This window comes from Triturus cristatus, chromosome 6 (genome assembly GCF_964204655.1).
Source record: "Triturus cristatus chromosome 6, aTriCri1.1, whole genome shotgun sequence".
NCBI classification, from domain to species: Eukaryota; Metazoa; Chordata; class Amphibia; order Caudata; family Salamandridae; genus Triturus; species Triturus cristatus.
In genome coordinates this window covers 1,656,375,979-1,656,400,810 of record NC_140589.1, presented here as the reverse complement: position 1 = coordinate 1,656,400,810, position 24,832 = coordinate 1,656,375,979, and the positions used below count along the sequence as shown (strand labels likewise).

The 24,832-nt window shown below is 42.6% G+C and overlaps 1 protein-coding gene across 10 annotated transcripts in view; it reads left to right on the top strand.

Moving 5' to 3' along the window:
• The window catches only part of EML4 (EMAP like 4), a 677,127-nt gene that overhangs the window by 453,771 nt on the left and 198,524 nt on the right, over window positions 1–24,832 (top strand). For all 10 annotated transcript variants that reach the window (XM_085612817.1, XM_085612810.1, XM_085612815.1 and 7 more), the window contains exon 2: window positions 91–273. In XM_085612817.1, coding sequence (XP_085468943.1) covers window positions 91–273 — 183 coding nt within the window. The remainder of the gene's footprint in view (window positions 1–90; window positions 274–24,832) is intronic.

Here is a 24,832-nt window from a genome sequence, read left to right as displayed (position 1 = left end):
TTAATGTCTCATTTCAACTAAACCCAGTCTTCACATGACTTCGCATTAACTAGATAGTTACTAATTTCTTGTATTATTTTTATGAACTAGATGACAGCATCTCGGCTGCGAGCACCTCCGATGTCCAGGACCGGCTCTCCGCCCTGGAGCTGCGCGTGCAGCAGCAGGAGGACGAGATCACCGTGCTCAAGGCGGCGCTGGCCGACGTGCTGCGGCGTCTCGCCATCTCCGAGGATCAGGTAGCCACTGTGAGGAAAACGACACCTAATAAAGGTATGTGCATCCACGCCTGCTGCCGTCTCAAGGTGGTTACATTCTGGATTGTTTTACGTTGCACTAGTTTTTGTTTTTCATTGCGTCATACCCGACACCGCCATGCTTGTGTGGTAAGAAGCGGTCGATGCACTGTATGCAGGACCTGGCCCAGGCTGAAGATGGAAAATCACCACTGGCAAAACATTTTAGATCAGTCTGACACCAAATGTGAGAAAGCAAAGTGAGGACAACCCACACCCGCTCTTTGGGGTTTCCTACTCCACAGAGTCCGCCAAGGCACCTCTCCAGCCACCACAGACCATTTACCCCTCAGATCCCCTCAACCCACCCTGTTCAGGCCTCATGCACTCTCAGTAAGCCCCTCCCACCCAGGCAGCTGACAATCACACCTCCTCTGTCAAACCTCAGAGACCTTCATGAAGTCCTTAACACCCCACAAACCAAACTCTGAGAACCTCTGCGGTACCACCAGAAACTGAGAGATGAAGGGACAGGGAGGGAGGGCAAAGACATGCATAGTATGTACAGATCGAGTTTCGCTTCTTTGTTTATTATGAATGTCTAGGTTAAAATGTTACTTTGTGTCATTGATTTTATTTTCTGGTATGTGCTTTCACTTTGTGTCATTGATTTTATTTTTTGGGAGCTTTTACTGATCTGGATTTTAAATTAATTCAAATATAATTGTGTTGCTTGATTTAAATTATCCCGTTTCATTAAACAGTCTACAAATGTTTTCATTTAAAGAATTGTATTCAGGTCTCCGTATTTAGTGATATTTTTTTAACCGGAAAATAATTTGAAGGTGCAATGGGTTTAAATTTCTGGATTTGACAGTTCGCCATGTTACATGTGCTGGAGTTATGGCCTTTAAAATTGCAATGTATTTATGGTTGCTTTAAGAAATGCAAAACCTCCTCTTTATGGTACCTGCATTCCTATTACACTCTCCAGATAGTTTTTTTGGCACTCTAAATATATATTTAATTTATTCTGCCGGTCTGAGTTATTTATTTACATTTTTTTAGGCACTAAGGAATTGATATGTCGGGTGGAAGTAATCCATTTCTATTTAGATGTACACTTGAAAACATAATTTATTCAAAAAGCACAGCTGTTCCATGAAACCCATTCTCCCTGCAAATAAAGCCCCAGACGTGACTTGCATGCATTAAGACATCAAAAAGTGAGGGTGGTTGTTACAAAAGAGAAGTTTGTACTAAAAAAAATGTCATGATTTGATAACATCCTGGCCCACACCTGCCCAGGCGAATGGACCGCCATTCTCAGACTATTGACATATTTTCTGCTGCTCTAGCATGTACAGGGCTCTTGTAAGCTTCAGCTTGGCTGCACAGTGCTCCAGCTGCAGGGCTGTCTCAGTGCTAGGCAGTTCAGCATCCCGCTCTCAGACAAAACATAAGCGCATCATACGGATGCCGCTCAAAACAATGTGCGGATGTGTAGTTTTAGCCGTTAAAATAGCAGCACCACATCCTGCCCATTAAAGGAAAGACCCATAGCAGCGATGCAGAGAACTAGTCTATGCCGATAACAGGGTAAATAATTAATTGGCTGCCAGTAACCCCTGAGGGGCTGAAATCGGCCCCAATCTGACACAGCGGGTGTGCAATCCCACAGTGAGAGTTTATACCTGTCCTCTGTTACTTTATTGCTTCGTTGTGACCTAATTATCCCCCGGTTACCTTGACCTCCACACCCTTCCCCTAGATAAGCCTGTAAAGTTACTCGGTCTACTCTGTACCTACTGCACTCATGTAACCTGCACATCCATAGCCTCTCTCACTCCTGGGTAAACTCCCAGTAGTACTCTTTCTAGTAATCAAACACTTTATCCTTCGAGATTGGATCCCTTCCCTCGTAAGTAGAGAACTCTCCCTATGGGCTTTACAATGTTTGTGGTAGGGGTTGTCTTCTGTCACTCCTGTGTGGGCGGCATATTATGTTCCCTTGGTGATCTCACTGTGTTCCAAATGGGTTGGACCATTGGTGCTCCCAGGTTAACTTCATAGACCTTAGTGAACGCCTCTGATGCACATCAGCTCTCCCTTTGACTTGGTCAGTGGTAGGTATCTGCATGTGCAATTGCATTTGTTCTCGCACTCTTCACAGCACCCTGTGCATTCGAAGCCCTATACCTATTCCACGTCTTCAACACCCACTATACATGTTGATACAGGCTAAACTGCAAACAGCACTACTGCAGCCTTGCACTCGGAAGGTTGCTCTTGAAGCAGACGGCAGTGGGAAAGCTTCACAGCCTCACCAGGTGTATGAATCACTAGATGAACAATCTAACTCAAACACCCAGAAAGTGTTCTTGGCCCTTGCCTGGACTAATAAAGTGCAGTTGTATATGCATATCTGTGCAACAACAGGGATGCGATTGCTATCCAGGAACCTTAATGAGGGAATATTGCTGGGACCTCCAGCTTTATAGGATGTGCCAATTGAAGACAGTGGAATTTTGGGAACAATTTCTAGTTGGATGGAACTTAATTTAAGACACGTGGCATTTAAGACCTCCAGGAAACACTGGTGCAATGAATTGGCCCTCATGTGCACGGTTAGTGTGTAGACCAGGCTAGAATGAATCATCTGTGGTTAGTACCAGAGTCCATGAGCCTGTCATTCATTGAGGAAAACAGATCTTGAAATAAATGGAAGACAGTCTATTATGAGTAACAGCGGTGCGCATCAGAACTGTGACCATATTCTCCCTTCCAGGGGGCTACCTTTAGGGTGCGCACTTTCAGTTCACCATGTTTTTGTAGCGCACCTTCAGTGCACCTCCCAAAGGTATGTTTGCCTGTGCGCATGTCCATAATATGGCACCGGGGCAGCGGCAAAGTGATTACCTTATTTGCATGAGCCACTACCCCACGCAAATCAGGAAACGCCATCTTATGATCGCTGACGCAAATATGTTACGCCTGCGCTATCAGTATTAGAGAAAGGGACGCACATGTGTGTGTGCCCCCTTCTGTAATGGCATTGTGGCCTGGGGGCGCACACGCCCATTGCACCCCTGGGACACAATGTATAATACGGCCCCTGGTCGAGTGATATGGAATGAATAACTTGTAGAGGTGCCTGGGTCTGTACTGTTCGGTGATTTGTGTTCCATGCACAGTATTTGGAAGTCGGTTCTTTGTTAAATAGTTAACAAGCGGAGAGTTCTTATGGCTGCAGTGATTTTGTATTTTTGCGGATCCTTCAGAGCAGAGCGTGGATTTCCTACTTTTTTGTGGCGGATATTTTCTTTGCCTTCGCTATATACAATAATTATAGATGAAGAAATAGCAATAGTGTGCTCATTGATCAGCATCGGTAGAATGGCACAAGTCTACTTCCATGACCCTTAAAACCCAGTGCAATCCTGCTAAGAGTTATCCAGAAACCTCTCACTCATTGAGACTGTTTTCACAAACACGGCCTCGGGGCCACAGTAGGGAGTAGAAAGGAAGCACACAAGAATTGTGTGTTTTTGTATGTGCTTGTCCTGGGGATGGGTGTGTGTTTGTATGCGAGTGGGTATTTGTTGTAGGGTAGACTGTTAAGACCTCTCCTGCAGTTTATTTACTGTCCCAGACTGTTGACCACAAGCTTTGAGTTCCCACACTGATGTTCCTCTCTCTCCAGTTGAGTCTTTTTGTTTATACTGCAGGGCTCTGTGTGTCCTCGTGCTGCAGGCAGGCTGCGTGTTCTTTCAGTCTGTTAGCACTCCATCTTCTATGTACGTGTTAGGTTTTTCTGTGCTCATGTACACCGAGGCCTCTCGCACACAATAATTAGAAATGTACTTGCATAGATTTACACATTTTATGAATACATTTTTGACTTTTCAGGGCATTTCAGGAGTACTTGTGGGAGCCAAAAATTGTCCTATGTTCCAGGTGTGCTACCTTTGCACTCATAAACATTTTTTGTTTGCCCATGGAGAATATAATATTTCCCTCAAAAGACTACTATTGCGTCCTTAAATATTGGGGATGGTCCCTCCCAAAGCATTTACTCTTGACCTCTTCAGGAATAAATATACGCCTGTTTCCAGGGAGCAAAATTACCTGCCAATGGTTTGTGAATACTCATAAACTAGTGGGTTTGTGGGACATCGGCACCTTTTACTAGGCCTAGGCGGAGTTCGCGGAGTTACCAAAAAATTTCTGCAGCGCTACTCAGAGTTCCTCAAGCGGCAAAGCGCATTAGGTCGCACCGTTCACACTGATTTTTAGCTCCGGGTGTTTGCCCGTGCTAGAAAATCAGCACAAACTATACTATGTGCAGCGCAAGAGGGCGGTGCTTCTCTCTGCCGGTCGAGTAGATGTTCCACTAGAGTGGCACCTTCCTCATTTCGAATGGAAGGTTTATCAACACGAGTGGTTACGGCCAACTGTGACCGCTTGCGTTGAGAAATCTCGTCACGCGGTGGTCTGAAGTAAGAATTTTCTTGCTCGCACTTGCCAAATTAATGTTGGTGAACGCGAGCGAGGAATAAATTCCGCTCTGTGAGTTTTTCGGAACTCCGTTAGTTACGCAAAGCACAAAACACTCCACAAGTGGAGCAGAATTCCATGGCCAGGCCTACCTTTTACTCATGTTCTGACACAGGAAACTCTGATAATCCCACCCACCCCCAGTGCCGATTTGTGAAAATTCAATAGTACTGTCAGAATTATTTTATGTTAGCAAGTGAATTTACGAGGGCAAATTCCCATTATTTTACCTGCGAAGGTGCAGTTCCACTTTTCAATGAAGGTAGTTGCACACCTCAAACCTTTGGTGCAGGGATGCCCTTGAGAATTGGACCTTGTGGAATACTGCAAGTATGTTGTAGGTACAGCCATTTCGGACATTCCTCGCCTCTCAGTAGTTCCTAGTGTTTGTTTTGCTGTCTTCCCTCAGACATGGTTGTTCAACATGCCTTCTGTCTCTTGTCTCACCCAGAAGCACCGTCTTTCCTGTTCAATCCCTGCTTTCTTCTCTTTCCTTTCATTTCAGGCTTTCGTTTCTAACAGTGCAGGCGTGTTCTATGATAACTTTACAGAAAAGCGAGAGAGAGAGTTATAATTTTGAAAACGTTGCATTCATTTAGCTGCAGGTATTTTTGCTCCAGAGAGAGCCAATGATTTTGATGCTGCTTTGGTGTGGGATTTTTCACAACATAACACGTTTGGTCTTCAGGTGCAGAGGTGATTGGTTTGCAAACAGACTTGAAACCGACACATTGGTAGTTGGTGAGCTTCTTGGACGCATACTTCAAGGGATGAGTTTCAGAAATTGGCCAGCAGAAATGAGAGGCTGTGTCTGCCTTGCATTTGGGGGGCTGCCATTAACCATAAAAAGAGCATCTCCTAACGGGTGCGAACAGCATTATCTTCCAAAACAAACTGTTACTAGATCTTGTGTGCACTGGGAGTTGGCGTTAAGATTTCCTGGCTGCCGCATCTGGTCCTCATGTACCCTGATTCTTCATGATCTGGGCCCTATGACGGAGGAAGGGTATCCTTTGAAGCCTTTCACAGAGGCCATAGCAGTAATTTCAATAAGGCTTTCCTGCATGGATAGCCATTGTAGTCAAGGCAGAAGTGGCAGTGTACCGTGCAGTCTAAAGAGCCGGAAAAAAACTTTTGCTAACCCAAGGACTTGGACTTGCATGTATAGTTCAAAGGCTAGGTGTGAAACAAGCATACATTGTTACTCTGAAGCCGTCTTTCTATTTAACCTCAACAAAATCAATAGTTATTGCCGTACTTTAAAATCAATACGCGTGTTATCACCATAGGTACACCAGTGATGGCTGCTAATTTTCTGATGTGTGTCCCTTCCACAGTGACATTTCGGGGATCTAATGGTTAGCTTTAAATTTATTAGGAAGATGTTTTTCCTTCGAGTATTAAGTAGTTTTACTTTAAAAGAGAAAGCTAATGCCCCGTATTATGTTCCATCCTCAGGCGACGGGTAGGTTTTAAGAAGTGGAGACTGATTTCAAGGAGGTGGAAAGAGTTTTCTACTGGGAATCACTGTTCGAATCGTTGCTGAATTTTAGAAAATGATTCACATGAAATGTAAAGTGAAGATGTAGTGAATAAGTAGGTTTGCATAGAGCTGCAGTGCTGAATATATAAGTGGGTAGGACTAATGTCTGCAGTGGCCTTAAATATTATCCAAGTTGTCCTGCATAAAAAGATGGTGGCAGCAGCACAGTAGATCTAATAATACGTTGAGAGTTTGTATCTTCATGATGGTCTTCAAAAGTAAAAATAAAACAAAAATAGCACCTGAGATTTTTTTGACCTGTAGTAGTGAAGCCACAAAATGAAGGCTGGTGTTCCCCTTTAAATAAGGACACGCCCACACTCTTCGGCAGACACACGCAGAACGAGCAGATCCCAAGAGCCCCACTGCAGAAACCCTTGTCACTAGTAAACCAGCATTATTGTCCATGTCGGGGGAGGACACTCCTGGACGTTTGTGTGCATGATCACTTAAGGCATTGCGGGCGTTGCAGTCTTGATTAGCTTCCTTTGAAAAAGTTGTACTGACACCCCCGATAGCAGTGATTTTTACACTGAAATTCCAAGACCGGAAACCGTGTCCATAATGGCCTGCAGTGAGGTGGCCACCATAGCACAAGTTTCCTTAGGCTATTATTAACCACTGTGGGGTTAACCCCCCACTGCTCTTATAAACTGTCAGTGAGACTGGCTTCTCTTTCTCTAATCAGAGCCGGATTAAACCCTGTGGAGGCCCCTAGGCAGTCGGAATTTCGGGCTCCACCTCCTTGCAAATTCTCTCCTAATACTTTTTTTAATTTTACCAAGCTACAATTTTAATTAACAACTACATTACATTAATACAGAATTTTCTCTATAGAGTGTTTAATGCGAATTATTCGTTTTTTTGAGTTGATTCATTTTTCTCTATCTTTTGGAAGCAATTCAGGAAATCTTGATTGTAATTTTCTTTCAAGATCAAATCAATACTATTTTTGTCGCGGGGCCCCTAAAAGGAGTGGGGCCCATAGGCCGGTGCCTACTTTGCCTATTTGGTAAACAGGAACTGTCTCTTATGGTTGTCCTGCACCATTTCACAGAAAAAAGATACAATTGATAAAAAGAATTTTCCCCTGGATAGAAAGCGGCATCGACATAGAAGAGACACTTCAGCTGATAATCACGGTTATTGTTAGTAAGTGCCATGGAGAAGAAAAGGGAAGGAACGGGGTCGCCAAATGCTCTAGTTAGGATATATGTTTTATACCCTTAAGGCAGGTTTGTGGCTATTTATGTCGGCGAGGTCATTTTGAAATTACACTGCTAGAATGTTATCATTTGCAAACATTTCTTCAATGTTGTAGAGGGATTTACATGTTAAAGGAAGCCAAACAGAAATATGAACATATCAAATAACTTTAGTTTCACATTGCTATTCAGTCAAATAATCATTTTCTGCCCTTGCTTTAAATTCTTTTTTGAAAGGTATTTGGGAAGTGTTGTGTGGAATGCTGCGTGTAGTCCCTTCTGCAGCCGTCCCGTCCCGTGAGAGCATTGAAGCATGGCCACAACCTCAGACTGTCCTAAACAGCACCTGCCCCAGCATGCATCACCTGTCAGACTACCTGTACCAAAGTTGCCAGACGGATTTCATACCCGAGGCGTCAGCAGGACAAGTCCTTTTGCAGCTGGTTGCTGGAAAAACCATTAAGGCCTCCTGGGTCTTGAAGTATGCGCTCTTGTAATACGAGACTGTACCTTCAGAGCACACTTATGCGCCTGCATGCTCCAGTCAGACAGACAATAGTGAAATACCAGCAAATCCAACAGCACATAGCTCATTGGGCAAAGCAAATCGGTGCACGCTTAGTCAGGTGAGCATTGGCCGCCTTAAACACTTGATCGTAGCGGCGATGGATTGCATCTGTCACCTCGACAACGAATATTGGAAGCGCTCTTTCATGTGTTGGCAGCATGTGCTTCTGTTTTAGATTTCATTTAATTCATTTATGAATTTTTGTGAATTTTCGTTTTAACACAAACCATACAAAAATACAACTACTAGTCATGGGAGTCGATCAATAGATTTAAAAACTTGCATTTGTGCAGATGTTTAAAGAGCCTAGGTCATCGATAACCACTGATTGATTTATTGTAAATGATCCTTGGTGTGTAAAATAGTTAATATTTAATTCAAGAACAGACTAAAGAGGGATATTACATTAAAGGTTTGAGTGGTTGAGTCTTACCAAGGAGAAACGCCTGGAACAGCTAAACTGGTCACGCAGAAGCCAAAAGCGTTCTTTTCCTATGAACCAGTTTGGTGAATGACCCAATACGGTAATTCTGCTTTCTTTAAGTTGAGTTCCTTCCATATGTCTTTGGCAATGGACAATCCTGTTCACAAACAACTTTTATGCTGGAGTGTCACAGCTTGTTTAAATGCCCCATGGGACGCTACTGGAGCAGTATGTACTTCAAACCCAAGCACGCGATTTTAGAAGAATCAAAAGTTACAGGAGAACTATCGGAAAGTTTGTCCAGTGATCTGTCCAAATCTTGTGTAATATTTCATGCAGTAACAAATGATCTTGCAGAGCAGTGACTGCAGCAGTATTTGACTCCAGTTCATGTTTTGAAGTCTGTTGATGTAGACCAGTGGGTTGGCCTCAAAGTTTGTCTGCACAGTCCATCCTCTAAAGGACCCAAGTCACATTTGGCTTTGAGGACCAGATGGACACGCTACAGGTAAAGTGGGGAATTACATAAGCCTAGGATAATGTTTTCTGTGTGGCGATATTTTGTACTGTGCCTTTACTATTAGATGTAGTAAGATGCTACATGGCAGACTTAAGCCTTCCTTTACCTCAGTTAATGGTGAAAGTTGATCATTGAACTGAAAAGATAGAAAATACCGATACATACCACTTCTAAGCTCACCCATCCAACCAGCCCTTGTGCCCCTGTCCTGCAGACTCCGCGCTGACTAACTGGTCCTGGAGGTTTATAGGAAAACCACATTTTTTTTCAGAGAATCCCCTTTGTTGAACATGATTGGCGCTTGGATTGACATGAGGAAGGAACAGAGAATTTGAAAACTTTGGGGGGTGGGCTTGTTTGTTTATTTTTTTTTAACTAAGATTCTCACATTTGCCATATTCTGATAATGCCATTTTCTGAGCGCGCATCTGCAAAAACTACATGCGCCCTCAGGCTATTGTTGGAAATTATTCGAAAAATGCAGATGTCTCATTCCTTCCTCTCTTCCCAGTTCACAAGCGTTAGTGGAACTTAATTGCATAGACTGAGCACCTTGAGAAAGAATATCCCAGATTGGACTCAAAGATGTATAATGGCGTGCATTTTTTGTTTGGAGGAGCATGTATGAATGTGATAATTACTCAGGAGCAAATGTCCGACTTTTCCAACTGACCATTTGTGATTGGACCCACAGTGTCTGAAAGCGCATGCTTGTAATGACAGCCAGTAGGCAGATGCTTTCTGAGAAAGAGCAAGGGTAATTGAAGAAACTTTATTTTCTGTCTATCCCTTAATGTAACGAAGGAAACCTCATCAATTTGCTATTGAGGCCTATACTCTTGGGAGAAAGACAGCATTTACACATCTCTTCTAGGTTTGCATGCTGCTACTTATTTATTTATTTGGAAAAGCGTCTTAAATAAATTCTTTGGGCAACGCCCTTGGGCATAGTCTGCATTAGTCAGGATGATGTCAACTGAAGGCCCGCACAACATATCTGCTATCTTCAGATTCAGTTTTTTTCTTTTGGGATTGAAATCTGGAATTAGGACTCAACAAAGTCGCCCATGGGGTCTTGCCATATTAAGTTCGTCATAATTGTGGCTACTGGAATTATGCTATACTGTGGCTTGCTGATTTCTGCATAATTCTAGATTGTCCATACTGCCACATAATCCACCATCTTGTGCATACTTTGATGATGAGAACAAAAAAAATGTTTCAGCTTGAACTGGTCAAAAGTTCCTGGAAACGCTGCCATGTATGTCGATACTAATGAGGTGAACCCTATACTAAGACGGTGTTTGCATGAGGAAAAATGACAAAATATTGATATAAAATTCCAACAAGATGTGCCACATAATGCCCTATAATTTGCTTTTCATGCTGCATAATTAAGTCAACCCGTCTGCATAAAAAGGTCCTCCCCTGCCACATAATTCCATTAGCCCTGTCCATTGTGCAGACTGCTAATATTTCCCCCTTCACCTTCTAACCTGACCTGGTAATAATCTCTCAAAACAAGAACGCATTTCCGGGCCACTTACGAGATTTTATTAAGCACCAAATAAACAGGCTAATGGTATGTAGCCTCTAGTTCCTGTACCCTCTGTTGCCTGGTGTGTTGAGCTTAGTGGTTTACACTGATTTGTTTTGCTGTTTATATACTGCCCTGCATACAGGAACCTCATTGTCTCGTTCCTAAATCTCACGTCTGTCAATTAAACCTCCATTAGCTATTTTATAGTATTGTTTTCAGCTCACTAAAACGTTGAATGTTTTCATTCAGTATCACTTTAATTAGCTTTCTCCAACAATATATTCTCTGGAAAAGATGATGACTGTAGCATTAAAACGCCTTGAAGTCTGTGTTTTACTTAATTTGTAGTGACTTCAGGGGCCTAGGCACCATTGAACCCTGAGAATTAAGGTTGTTTACGGCCCCAACACAAGCTAAAGGGGCCATTTTCTTTGCTTGCACAAAGCCCAGGGCATCCTTGCTACGTTAGTCAGTGACTTCGTGGACCCAGACTCCCATTGGTCTTTTTCTGTAGAGTACCGCCCTCTCCCAAATTTGGGCCTGGGTCTCCCTTTTCCTCCTCTGTCTACTCGCATGAGAGTGGGCAGAGACATCTGTAGTTACTTACGTAGATGTTTACGGGCATGCAGATATTTAACAAAGTGGTGTGGGCATGCCAATGTCTACTAAGACACTACTTTCAATGACCACTCGCCCAGAGTTGTAATTTTCTTCCTTTCTTCTCATTGCTCAGTCAGAGAACCTCACCTCATTTAAGCCGGCTTTGGATTAATAGTAAAAGGCTTCTGTGGAGCTAATCTCTAGTTCCTTAAACCAAGTCTGGTGCAATTGGAGGTGCATCCCAGGGCAGCAGACATGGGAGGTGTGAGTTCAACTTGAGGTACCAACAATGTTTTCATGGGTTGCACTTCTAATATTGTGGATTCCACTACTCCATAGGGTGTTCACTCTTTCTGTGCTACCCAACTTTCTCCCTCTGCTTATGTGGCTGGATGTTCAGTTCACTGCCCAGGAACTAATTTCTGGACCTCTTTAAGATTTTCATCTGCAACAAAAAATGCTTGTTGGCATGGTACCAAATAAAGCAACCTTTTGTAACTAATCGAGCATGGTAGTCGTGATTTAGAAACTGCAGTACAGCTTGTAGTTTAGTAAAAGCTGGATTACCTTAAATGATGAAGCACAATTTAATGGACTTCACTTTCCTTAAGTGAGTGTAAATGTTAATTCCACATGGTAGTAGTCCCTTCATAAAGTTCTGGGATTATTTTTACAAGCTTCTGTCCAAGATTACTCCTTTAAAATCAGATAAGCAGAATGAATTATCAGGTTTTAAGAATTTGGTTACAATTAAATATATTTTAGACTATTTTTAATGCAGTGTTAAATATATTGTGTCATAGTCCTTTTTGATGTTCTTTCTCCCTCACTGTACATTTAATTAACTATATTGTTGGTGTCAACTAAGCCTATGTCTCTCGAGCATAACCAGTGTAAGTGCAGAACAATATGCACATAAGTGATAAAATTGTGGCCCTGGCAAGCGCCAACTGTAGCTTCTCTCAGGGTTGGTTCCAGTAGGCCAAGTGAAGCATCCACACTGCACAGCTGGATCCCTATGAGAAGCAGCGGAGGACAATCCTACTTTGGCATTGCTGTCAAGAAATCTATTTGGACGCTGTGCTCCAGGTGTCCTCCAGAATAGTAGCGAACTACCAACAGTTCTGATTTTCACAAGTTCAAGAAAAGCACACCCGAGAGCATTTGTTTTTTAACACCACAGAAAAACATAATTGTAGAGAGCACTGTTTCAGATATTTTAATTGCTTCACATTGGTGTGATCAGCTTTAAAGTGGCATTTCAGGCAGTAATGGTGGCACCTATCCAAGAAAGCTGTTCCACACAAGTGTCAAGGGAATCCTTCTTTGCTTACCTGGGAGAGAAAATCTTTCCCGGGATAATTTTTCTTGATAGACTGGATATATACAGATGAAGTAGTAGTGGAACCAGTACACATTGCTGTATGATTCATACCTACATGGCACACATCGTTTGTTTCCCTAATTCTTGACCGCTTCCCAGCCCCCAGCAGTTTTTAGGTCTCGCCTGACCCAGCGCATGCGCTGGTCTGGCGAGACTTATTGAGAGGGCTCCAAAAAGTGCTACCAGGCCAGCCTAGAGCTACAGTGCATGTGCGCGGGAGCGCGCGCGACTTTTACCGTGATTACTTTCACTTTTGCGGCCGCACAGCCGCTTTGATGTTTGATCGCGATCACTTTCACTTTTGCGGCAGCACGGCGGCTTGGCATAGCCAATAGGTCTCGCTTTTGGGACCTTATAAGTGTTTAGTTATGCAACTGTTGCATGGCTAAACACTTATAAGGTCCCAAAGGCGAGACCTATTGGCTATGCCAATGCTTGTTTTAATAGTATTTGTACATTGGTATACAACGTCACAGGTATTCCCCAGCTAACCGGTTTCTTCTTCGGCAAGTCACTATTCATTTGGTGAAATGTTGGGGCACACTTTAAGAAGGCACAGTGTAAGGGACAATTAATTGTATTGACTGTATGAATTGCCAGGATGAAGCTGTTTAGAGTGGAGGTAGTCTTGGAGAAGCCACATGGGATGAATGAAGGTCTGCTCAAGTTTTAACCATTTTATAAGTCCTGGGAATAAAATATTAACATATAACCTTCTAAGACTGGGTGAAGCATTTTCAGGAGTCTGTATTTATTCAGACTTACTGCTTCACTTTAAATTGGCAGAAACAAAAACGGACACTTGCCTCAAGAAGCGCCATGCTATTCCGGTTGCTCCTTCCGCACCGGTATTTTGGCCATAACCCACTATCTAAGACATAGAGCGTACAGACTACGGGCCCCTCTGTCTGGATCCTCCGCTCTCGACCGCTTGAGAGAACGGTTTACTCAAAATTTGACAGAACCACATAACTCTTCAATCTCCTATCATTAGAATGGCATTGAGTAGCACAATAATATCACTATATAATGTAAGGTTGTGTCTCTTGCGTATTAATCATGCCAGAGAGCAATAAGCAGGATACTTTGCATTATTTTTAACTAACCATTTCTTTGGACAGAACAGTCGTAACAAGCTCTTGGCCCTGCTAGAATTCATGCTTCTGAGCATTTTGGCCTATTTTATGTAATGCCATGTACATGCTGCCCATGATCAGCCTAGTGTTTGCCTCAGATTGAGTTTTGGGACTGATGATGCGAGTTAAACATAGAGGACAGGGGGCTCGGATCACTCCAAATGCTGCTCAATAGACTATAATATTCAAATCATATATTAATAATACTTTACAGACATGCCTTCCAGGAGTAAGGACTTGTTAATAACATTTTACTTTGACAATCAACGAGTGTCTTTTAGGTATCTTACTAATAAATGTGTTTACAATGCATTCACACTCCTAAGATGGGGTATTCTTTATCATTACCTGGTAGTTGGCGACATTTGACTAGGATCAAATTCTTGGTTTGAGATACCCATGCATTATCGGTCATCAGACCTGCCATCATATGCCAGACTAGTAACCTCAGACCCTCTGAATTATTACCCAGTGCCTCTTGGAAACTAGCAACTTTCAGTGCCAAGAGGGAACTCTTTTTCTTCATGCCGTTATGTTTATCTTCTTTGAGTAATATATATTAAACATGTGATGGGATGTCTTTTAACTGGATAAAACTCACGATATGCGTAAGGTAGTGGCACCAAAACATTGTTGCAAGACATTGTATTCGCCTGATCTGTCATCGGTGCCGGGACTCACCTTTCACCGCCACAAAATGGCATTCTCCGTCCACTCTCGTTCAATGCAGCTCCCCTCTGGGGCAGTCTGGTGCCACTCCAGGCGTTGAAGCCCCCTTCAGCACTGGTCTCACAGGAGGTCCTGGCGCACCACTCCCATCTCACAAGGTCTCCTTGGGTCTCTGGTCTGCAGCTATGGTGTTTCCACCAAGTACATCTGTGAATGACATTGTTGCTGATCCTTTAAGACTGGTGATTGTCACTGATTACGGCACCATGTGTATATGAAAATAAATGTCACACATCTTCTGTCATAGCCTGTCCACAGTTTCTTTTCAGGAGAAAGCCTGGGAAGCACCATGAAATTGATGTATGTCATCCCAAAAGCCCCCTAAAAATGGAAAAAAACAGGTCGCACACCAAATGTGTGCCAATAAATAATGATTCATCAACTCTCCTTTTTCAATTGTTAGGGTGCTGTAGAGAACCACTTCCCGACCTAGAGGTGTGGGTAGAAAACTCCAAATGAACTATATGGCTCTCACCACTGGAGAGACAACTCATATGAGCACTCCTGAATGCGATGAAATATAGCTTAACCAAATAAATGTGTATGTTAATTATTTTTAAAGAGTATTTATTTATCATGCCCCACCATGAGAAGGTAGGTGCAGCCCCACTCCCCTGCAAATCATAATGAAGCCAAAACATTATCACCCCAAGACATTTAGGGAATGTGAAGCCGGGGAGCATGGTTGCATACACAACACTTGGCCAATGAGATTCTCTCTTTCTCATTGCCTCTTTTTTCTTCCCCTCAGGACAATTTTCTCAGTTATTTCGACTTGCAAAATGTCTCGAGAATCCAAACGTTTGAGTGATACTGTTACTGATTCCTTACCGACCTCTCACACCTTTTTTTGTTTCTGAAAGTTGTATCATCGACATACAAAGATTCAGATTTGTTTGTAGTTGAAAGGCGTAATTCGAGTGAAAAGTGTTTTTTTTCAATAATAAAATGAAGCTTTTTTTTCTTCTTGGCTTCATTGTGTATTAGTGTTGCATTTTATATATGTATATGCTTTCTGAAGTCCTCCTTATTTCCAGACAGTACAGATACTACGTTGATTTCTGACGGTTCATTTTTTTTATTTTGCTTAAATTCTGGTGAGCCGACATTTTGCCTTCTTTTATTTAACCTCCTCCACCCTATGCCCTCACGCTTCCCGTAGTCTTTTGTGGTTGGTTAGTGTTAGATCTGGGGGTCTCTAGTTGGCAGAGGTATACACCTTAGACCAAATAGGGACCCTTGCTTCTAGTCAGGGTACAAGGACACATACTGTAGATAACCCCTGCTCACCCTCTAGGTAGCTTGGCTCGAGCAGGCAGGCTTATCCCCAAGGCAATGTGTAAGGTATTTGCACGTAGGCACCACAATGATCCCCCTCCGCACACCACAAACTTAGACCACACAGGTGAGTTATATCAAAAATAATATATCTATCTAGTTTCTGCAGTTGAAATCAAGCATCACAGGTTTACACTATATTCGCTTTCTTGGTTGGTCGGGATCTTTAAGACGATAGTCTCTAGTCTCTTGCGTGATTCGATACTCACTGAGAATGAATCAGTTTGTAGGCTCTTGATGTTTTAGGCAGCTACCTTGCTCCGGCGGTGTCGCTACGCTCGTTGTAAAAGCGCTCCTCTGGCTGTTCGGTGCAAGGTTTCCACAACTCCCTCGACGAGCCCCCAGTGACGATGTCGACGTCACCGGAGTCAGCCACTCACAGTGCGGCTTCGTAGAGCAGGGAAGTACGACTCTCGATCTGCTTCAGGTCTCCGGGTCGCGGCAAGGCACGTGCCGATGAGCACGTCGGTCTTCTTGATGCGGCAACCGGTGTCAGGCCCGGGTTAGTGCGGCACTCTCCAGCAAGACAGAGAGCAGCCAGCCCACTTCACAGGCAGATGTTGAGAGGCTTGGTAGAACAGTCCACGGTCCCTGCAGCACACAGCAGCGCAGGGGGGACACAGCAGAGTCTTGAGTTCTTGGCAACCTTTCTATCCCTGGGTTGCGAAACAGGAGGCCAGCTTTTCTCAGGCCCTTGGAGATTCGGTTTAAGACACAGCACACAGCAAAGTCTTGTTTGGTCAAGTGGGTAGGGTCAGCACACAGCAAGACCCCTTCTCCTCCTCAGCTTCAGTTGTACAGCAGAACAGGTCAGCCCTTAGAGCACACAGCAAGGCAATCTTCCTTTAGTTCTTCAGCGGTCCGTCTTTCAGCAGAGGTTCCTCTTGATGGTAGAATCTAAAAATCTGTTGTCAGGGGTCTTGTACTTATACCCCTAAAAGTCTTTGAAGTCTTGGTGCAAGTGGGTCCTGAGCCCGGTCTGATCCAGTTCTGGGTGTTGATGGAGCACTTTGTTTTCCTGGCTTCTACATTCTTTTCAGAGTGAGGGGCAGAGTCGTCAGCCGCCCAGCAGGAGGTGGAGCCAGCAGCGTGGCAGGCAGGCACAACCCTATTCACTCCCAGGTGCTATCTCCTCCCTCCACTCTCCTTGCAAATGTCGCCATTCAGCAGAGGGCTGACTCAGCCAACCTCCTGGGGGATCCCCAGCCCCTGTCACTCTCAAGCCAGACAGTCAATCCACAAGCACGCCCAGGCACACAGAAGGGTCGGACAAGAGAACAGCTACTCTCTAAAAAGTACTATTCTCCAACTCAGGATTTAGAAACAACCTCTCCTAAAAGATGTGTTATTAAATGCTGAGCTCAGGGATATCAAACACTCATGTCCTATCTTGTTCCTATGAGAAGATAGGCGGATAGCCATTGGCACCAGCCTCCCCCATGTTAGCCTATGGAGCAAGATAACCTTGCAGCAGTGAACACACAAAATGGCCGTTGTTCACTACCAGAACATGTTACCTGCACTAGTACATGCTCTACCTTTTACATACACTGCACCCTGCCCAGGGGGGTACCTTGGGCCTTCCATAGGGATGACTGACGTGTATAAAAAGGGAAGGGTTAGGCCCGGTCAGTGTGGACACTGGCCAGGAGGACATGGCAGTCTGGGGACTGCAGGCAGGCCTGCGGTGGCAGGCCTGAGACACCATTTTAGGGCTACACAGGTGGGTGGCGCAATCAGCGCTGCAGACCCACTAGTAGCATCTGTCATCACCAGCCCTGGCACACACAGTGCACTTTACTAGGGACTTCATGGTGATACAGATATGCCAATCAGGTATATCCAATGAATATGACATTTTACACAGGGAGCACTTACACTCTGGCACTGATTAGCAGTGGCAGAGTGTCCAAAGCATATAAACCAGCAAAAACGAAATCCATCACAGCATCAAAAATCCAGGTAGCAGAGGCAAAAGATAGGGGAAAAACCCACGCCAAGGATGTCAGGTCTAACAGTTAGCTTTTTCAATCTTGTACAACTTAAAAAAAAAAAAAATCAAAGCACACTGCTATTTTGTGTAAAGAATTAATCTTGCATAGCAAAGCATGAGAATGGGGTTGCTTTGCAGAGGCTTTCGGAAGCGTATTATGATATATGCTGTCATGAGGGTCTGAATCTCTGTCACTTGAAGACTACACATATCTACATAATTTTTTCTACCTATGCACTTCTAATCATTGTACATTATTTTTATTCCTTCCTGAGAAAGGTTTGGTATACTATAAGCTTTCCAGAGGTGAAAGCCGTACAAAGAGAAGTTGCAATTTAAAGAAAATCCTGTCTGTGCAGTTGATGAAAACATCAAGTCCTCTCTGGCGTGTTCTGTGAACGATTAATATTCCTTTTAGAATTTGGAACTTCCTTTTATGTTTTTTTTTTACTCTTGTTTTTATATTTCCTCTGAATGCTTCTCTTTGCTTTGGGTAATTGGCCCATCTGGGACCAGAGATATCTCATTCTGTGAAAAGGAACCGAACACAGATGCAATGCGCCCTCCATAAACTATATTTGACCACTGTTCTCTCTGTCAAGCGTGGCTCTAATCTTTGTCCCCATACGCTGGGTCTCCTTTCACATCTACTGTGCTTTCACCCAGCAGGAAGGCATTTCTCACACAGTTTACATTATTAGTTGACACGTGACATGGGATTTATTGTCTCATCGTGTGAGAAGGAAACTGGTATTTTTAACTAATGTGGTATTATTTCTTTAGGCGGTCGCTCTCGGGTGTCTGCTTGCTCCTCTGCCAGCATATTGTTTGTGGCAAACAGGGTAACTGTTCATTGAAAAAGGTGATAAGTGCTAGAAAAAAAAATATATAAAAGCCCCATGTAAGGAAATCACTGCTCCTTGGAGAAACGACATTTTGGGCAGAGCTGAACCATCACAGTAGATATCGAATGCCAAGCTTTAATGGAAATACACACATACGTTTTTTGGTTTTCAAGAATTCTTTTTTCTTCTGGCTTTGAGAAGTAACCAGAAATATAGTGCTCTCTACCTCGAGCATGAGCCATCTATATTATTCTCAAGGCTCAACTATGCTCACTTCACTCACGTAAACCAACATATGTTACATTTATTTTCGACCTTTTTGGTTTATTAGTCCAGTTTTGCCCAATTGTTATTTAGATCACTTTATTTAATCAAACAAGCTCTTGCTAAGACTGTGTATCCGATAAGATTCAAAGTAGGACACTATCTGAGCTGGCCCGCTTTGTACTAATCAGATTTTCAGTGGATTTTTTGTGTGTATTGTTACATGATGACAACCAATGGTGCCTTTGATTGGCAGCTAAAAATTTGAAATTGGTCCGTGTACCATTTAGCCTATAAATATCTTTGAATTCTGTAACCTAACGATTACATACATTCCTCCTTTGAGATGCTTTCTTACGCAGCTAGGCAACGTTAATCTGTGCTCCCTTCCACTCTGGTTTCTTCCGCTGATGTTTGCGGCCTGATATTTGGGGAACACTTTCTGTCACTGATGGATCTTAGCAGAGGAGGCGATGAGGATCTGACTTGGGCACCTGAACTTCTTCCAGGTCACAAAAAGATGTCACAGTTTGCTAGAAAGCCAATTACTAAATCCTAGCGCAAGAGAAATGGTTGAGGCTCTGCCACCAGGCACTCAAAAAGGAAGCTAACCTACATTCTTGGTCTGGTTGCACTGGCAATGAAAATTTGTGTACTTTTAGATACCACCTCTGGGAAAGCATATGGGTAAGGTAATCCTACGTCTTGTTCTTGTAAAGGCCCTTTTAGGTTTCCATAAGAATCAGACAATCTTGTTTCCTACTTTTTACAGTTATAGCTCACTAATTTCTCATGTCTCTCAATTGAGTCTGCATTTCCATGTTTAATGTTTTGTTTATAGTTGCTGGTTGCACGCTTGGGGTAACATGGTGTGAATATTGTACAGTTGTTGGAATATTAGCTGTTGTTAATGTTCTGTTTTTCATACTGAATCTATTATCCACATCTTTTGTTGTGTACCTGGATTACCAGTTATAAAATTAAAAAGAAATTTCAACCTAGAACCCTTCTTCCGGGGTTCTACTTAATTTAATTTTTCTGGAGAACTCTGGTTTTACCTGGGCCCTGTAAATGCACTTCCTCGCTCATGTATTTGTTTTAAGCAGCAGTAAAGCCTCTTGAATCCTTTATTTCCAGCTGTGTTGCGACTTCTGTCTTCAGAGTAGCACTTTAATGCCGAATCAGTCAGCGAGGCAACACCAGTGGATTTACAGTTCGCCGTCCCTCTGGGGGTGATGTGCTAGGTGACTACATGGGCTATTCCCTTGATGTTTTCAAGAAGGATGTATGTGATACTAGTCCTAGGGCGATTGCTGGGTTTGGTAAGTTTTTGAGGAACCTTTCCCTGACCATCTGTAGCATTATTAAATTAGCCGCCTCCTCCCTGTGGGTTCTGTGTTTTGAAATCTTCCTTTGAGTCTAGATTTTAGAGCATGTTGTTTGGGATGTAGTAGCAAGTAAAAGTTGCTCACCCAATGGCTCTTGGATTATTACTTCTTTAGCGTCCTCCCGCCACAGAAGCCGCATTCCGTTCATGGTGTCTTTTTTATGTCCATACTTTGCTGGGCAGATGGAAAGAGGAAAGCTGCAGGAATGCTTCTGTGCACCGTTCTACTAAGTGTGTTCTGTGTTGTGCAAATAATGCTTTTGTTCCCTCTGCATAGGGAGGAAGGCCTATCAATTTTGCGGAAGGACTGACTTGTGCAAATTCAGAGTCAATTATTAACGTTTGATTTCAGGGGCATGTTAGAAGATGGATCATATAATTTGGAATCCAAATCAAATAGACTTGTAATGTGCAAACGATTACCTTGTTACTCTTCCAAACAGTTTTACCCTGTAGCTATAGGGAGTGTTGAAACAGATTTGCGAGTATGCTTCAGTTTTGTTATTTACCTCTTTGACTGCAGTATTTACTATTGATCAGTGTACCTCTTTACTAATATTGGTGGTTGTTGCAGGGCCTGATTCACCGTTTTGGCACTTCTGATGTCAGGCCTGCTAAAACAGGGATGTTTGGATTTTAAATCCTCATTACAGGGTAATGATTTTTGGAAATTTGTTTGGAAAATGCAGAAATTCATCTGAAAATCTACCCTTAGTGTACAACTGCTTCCTTTGCAAATGCAGGATTCTGGTCGTCCAGGCAGGCAGTTCACTTAATTTTAGAGAACAATATCGGACTCCTAGGTTTATAGATACAACCATTATTTTGCAATTACTCTCCTCCAATGTCCGCAAATGTATGTAATCTCTTTGATACAGGACGGTTTCCAGCATGGAATGGTGAGGTAACAGTCTTAAAAGTGGTGTCCCCACAGGAATTTTAAAAATCCACGTGGTGCAAAAATAAATAAATATATAAATGTGGAAATGCACATTATTCACGAATGTAGAAATTTTCGTCATATGGAACTTGCGCATGTGTAATTTTGTGCATTGGAATACTGCAAGGGAATCCATCTGTGCCTGTTGTAGATTGTTTATAGAGTATACTTGGGATTTATTTGAATTTCCAAAAACACGAAAATGTGCTAAAAACATTTGGGAGCACATTTCCATCTGTCTGCAAAAGCCTTTGTGAACTGGATCCTAGAAGAATTGAATAGAGTTTAGCTTTTCCGAAACTGTTCCTTAACTGGAGCAGAAAGTAATCTTTATTGCATGCATGCATGCAAGCTGAAGCAACACGCAGTATGCTTTGAACCTCACGGTGAGGCAATTATTTATATCGCTGTATGCCAATGGTATGGTATTTTATATATATATATAACCCTAAGGATAACCTGGCGCAAATCATACAGGAAATTATACAACTCCGTGCCCGATCAGGGTTATTAATGTATTGGGATGAGTCTCTTATATTCCCTTTACACCCTTTGAATATCCGCTTCAATGGAACATCGACTCAGTAAAATATATGCTTGTGGCGTAACCAGATACAAAAATGGTTATGCAGGCATAATATGGCACTAGCATTGCTAAAGTCAGACTAATCACCGGCTAGCCTTGCCCCGCTGCCTGGCGGGGAGAGTTACACTAATGAAGATTATTATATTGCTTAAATTCCTCCATTCACAAATATCTCCGTGGCAGTACCCAAACAGTGTTTTTCACGCCTCCCAGAGGCTAGATGTGTAGCTATATTATTTGTGCACACAGGCACACTTTGCTCAGTTCTGGAACCACCCATCTCCTGCCTCCACAGGTAACTATAGAGAGATAATTTGGCTCTGGTTGCCTTATAGGTATCACTACATCATCATCAGCGTAGAACAAATCGGGCTGAAAATGACACCATAAAATACACAGTGCAGGCTTGAGCAAGAATGCGAGGTTGCCGCTCCTATACCACCTTGCGCTCACTCTGTCCAGCGAAGAGCAATCCAGACAGCTGAGGTGCAAATTGAAACTAAGTGAATTTGGTGATCTATTTGGAAGGTGTAGGGGGGATTCATTTCAGTATATTTTGACACAGGCGCATAGTGTACCCTGTTATAAATCTTCTTATGTTGCAGATTGCAATAGCTTGCAGGGCCGAGCTTGGTACTTTCCCCAGGAGCTCCCCTTATTTTAAAACGATTTCTTTCCTCCTTACAGCCGAAACCACGGAGTGCTTAATCATACACTTATCTAGGTCTATATGATCAGAAGCTCCAATTCATAAACCTAGTGCAAGGGAAAAATGGAATTTAGAGGTAAATGGTCAGCCGTCTGAAGTGGAGTGGGTTTACTGTTGCAAACAAACTGGTGCACTGTCGCCTAATAGCAAACTGTGCATTATACATTTCAGATTTCTTTATAGAATATACTATTCTCCACTCCGTTTGCTTGCTAGCCAACTAAGGGACACCGAGATATCCCCAAATGTAGAATGGCTGACGTAGGATTTTTACATTTGGTGTGTTTGTGTTCTCTGATCTTGAGTTATTTGGATACTTTAACCAAGACAGTGGCAATATCCGACCCTGTTAATCTGGACCTAACGATATGCAATTCGGGACATGTTAAAGACATACCCGCTCGGATAAGCAAACTGTTACTTGTTAAGTGTTGCATGGCTGTGCACAGGGTGGAGATTCATACCCACATGAACGGATTAGCGGGGAGATCTAGCGCATTGTAATGAGCAGTTGGAGGTGTATGCAGAGCTACTCCACTCGCATCGCGTCCAGGGAAGTATGGGCTATTGTGTACTTACCTTCTAGACTTTGGCTATGCGTCAGCACCCGATTAGCAACTTCCTCTTCTGCAGACCTGGTATAGAGTGAGTCTGAATGGAATTCTGCTGTTCAAGCAGTAGTTCTGCATGTGCTTTCTGTGACTTTGTGCATTCCAAATGAATGGTGTACCAGACATGTTGTCCATCCTGAGTACAATATAGAGATAGGCTGTCTCCGACTAAACACTTAACTGCAGAGGAACCGGTTATCCATTCAATAGAATTGTGCTGTTTCTGTCAACGACCATATTTGAAATTATTTTAAAGGAAGCTCCGCTTTCTGGGCTTGTTGGCTTCTGAACTGATCACAAAATTCTAAGGTGTGATGCTTATTGCTTTCTTCTTTGTTACAAAGCCTGCAGGAACGTTGTTCAATCCTCCTTCATGATGGCCCTCTCCCTGTTGATGACATTGTTCATTCAATTGTTGAAACTTGGGTCTATTTTAGTTTAAAGGCTTTAGTTTTATATTGATGTGACGAGTACTTTATACAATAGTCAATTTTATCGGGACCATAAACAGTTTTGCGATTTAAAAAAAAAAAAAAGAACTCAATGAGGTTTTGTTTGGTGCCTTAGGCTTGTTGGGTGCTATAAACCACTATAATTCGATTTTGTATTGTGACATAAATGATACATTTGTTATTGCATATTTTTTTGGGATTCTATAAATGAACATTTTTTGATATAAGTATTTTAAAATACGTAACAATAAACTTGATTGCTTGTTGATAAAAAGAACATCACTTGCCTCCATTTTTGCTTTTCTTTAATTCACCTTCGACCTCTGTCTGTGTATGTCCTTTTTGAGCTCCCTTTCCATTCTTTTTTCCAGCCTTGCATTTTTTAATTGTAATGCTGTTGCGTGCCCACACACTTAACATTCCCCCATCCTATCCCTTCACCTTCTTAATAAATTAGATGAGTAGGACAATTCTACAGGTGCACATTCTTCATAAGTTCAACTCAAAACATTGTCCCTTTTAAACCAGTGTCCAGGAACGGAGGAGTGGCCACCTTATACTCTACTGATGGAACACTTCACAAGAGATCAGAGGTCCCCGGATCACCTTCAAGTCAAAGTTCCAATCAATGTTGCTCATCCGTTTTCTTTTTATTCTTGAATTTCCACTCTAGCCCAGGGGTTCCCAAACTGTGGATCGTGTGGGAGCAAGAAATAAATATTCCTTAACATTTTGTAACATTTCCCTATAGGTGCTTCAAAGACGGAGGTCAAATGTAAGAATATGTTTTATAATAAATTTCTGAAAGATTGGTGTTTAACTACTTTCCTTCTCGGACTACAAAGTGAGAAGTCTAAAGTAAATTATTTGATGATCTTGCTGGAGTCTAGGGTATGTCTAAGGAAAGGCTGTGGGGTGTTGTTTTTGCCACACACTACAAAATGTAAATAACTGTAAAAACTGTAGGCATTCGGCAGTTGGGAAAGCAAAGATGAAGTAATTTGTTTTGTAATTATGAAGGGTACTGGAATCGATTTTAAAAGCATCAAAACAAATCGAGATGCTTGGTGATTCACAAATGATATATGTTCACAGAAAACGATCTCCACACTTCATCAATTGTGTGCTATATTGTTCTGTCAGTAAAACTGTACAAAATTAGTGGCAATTTCGATGGAAAATGTGCACTCGATAAATGACAAGGCGCAATCACTCAAAGGTTTAGTTACATTAAAAAATCGCCCCTTCTCTCCATTAAAGTAAGG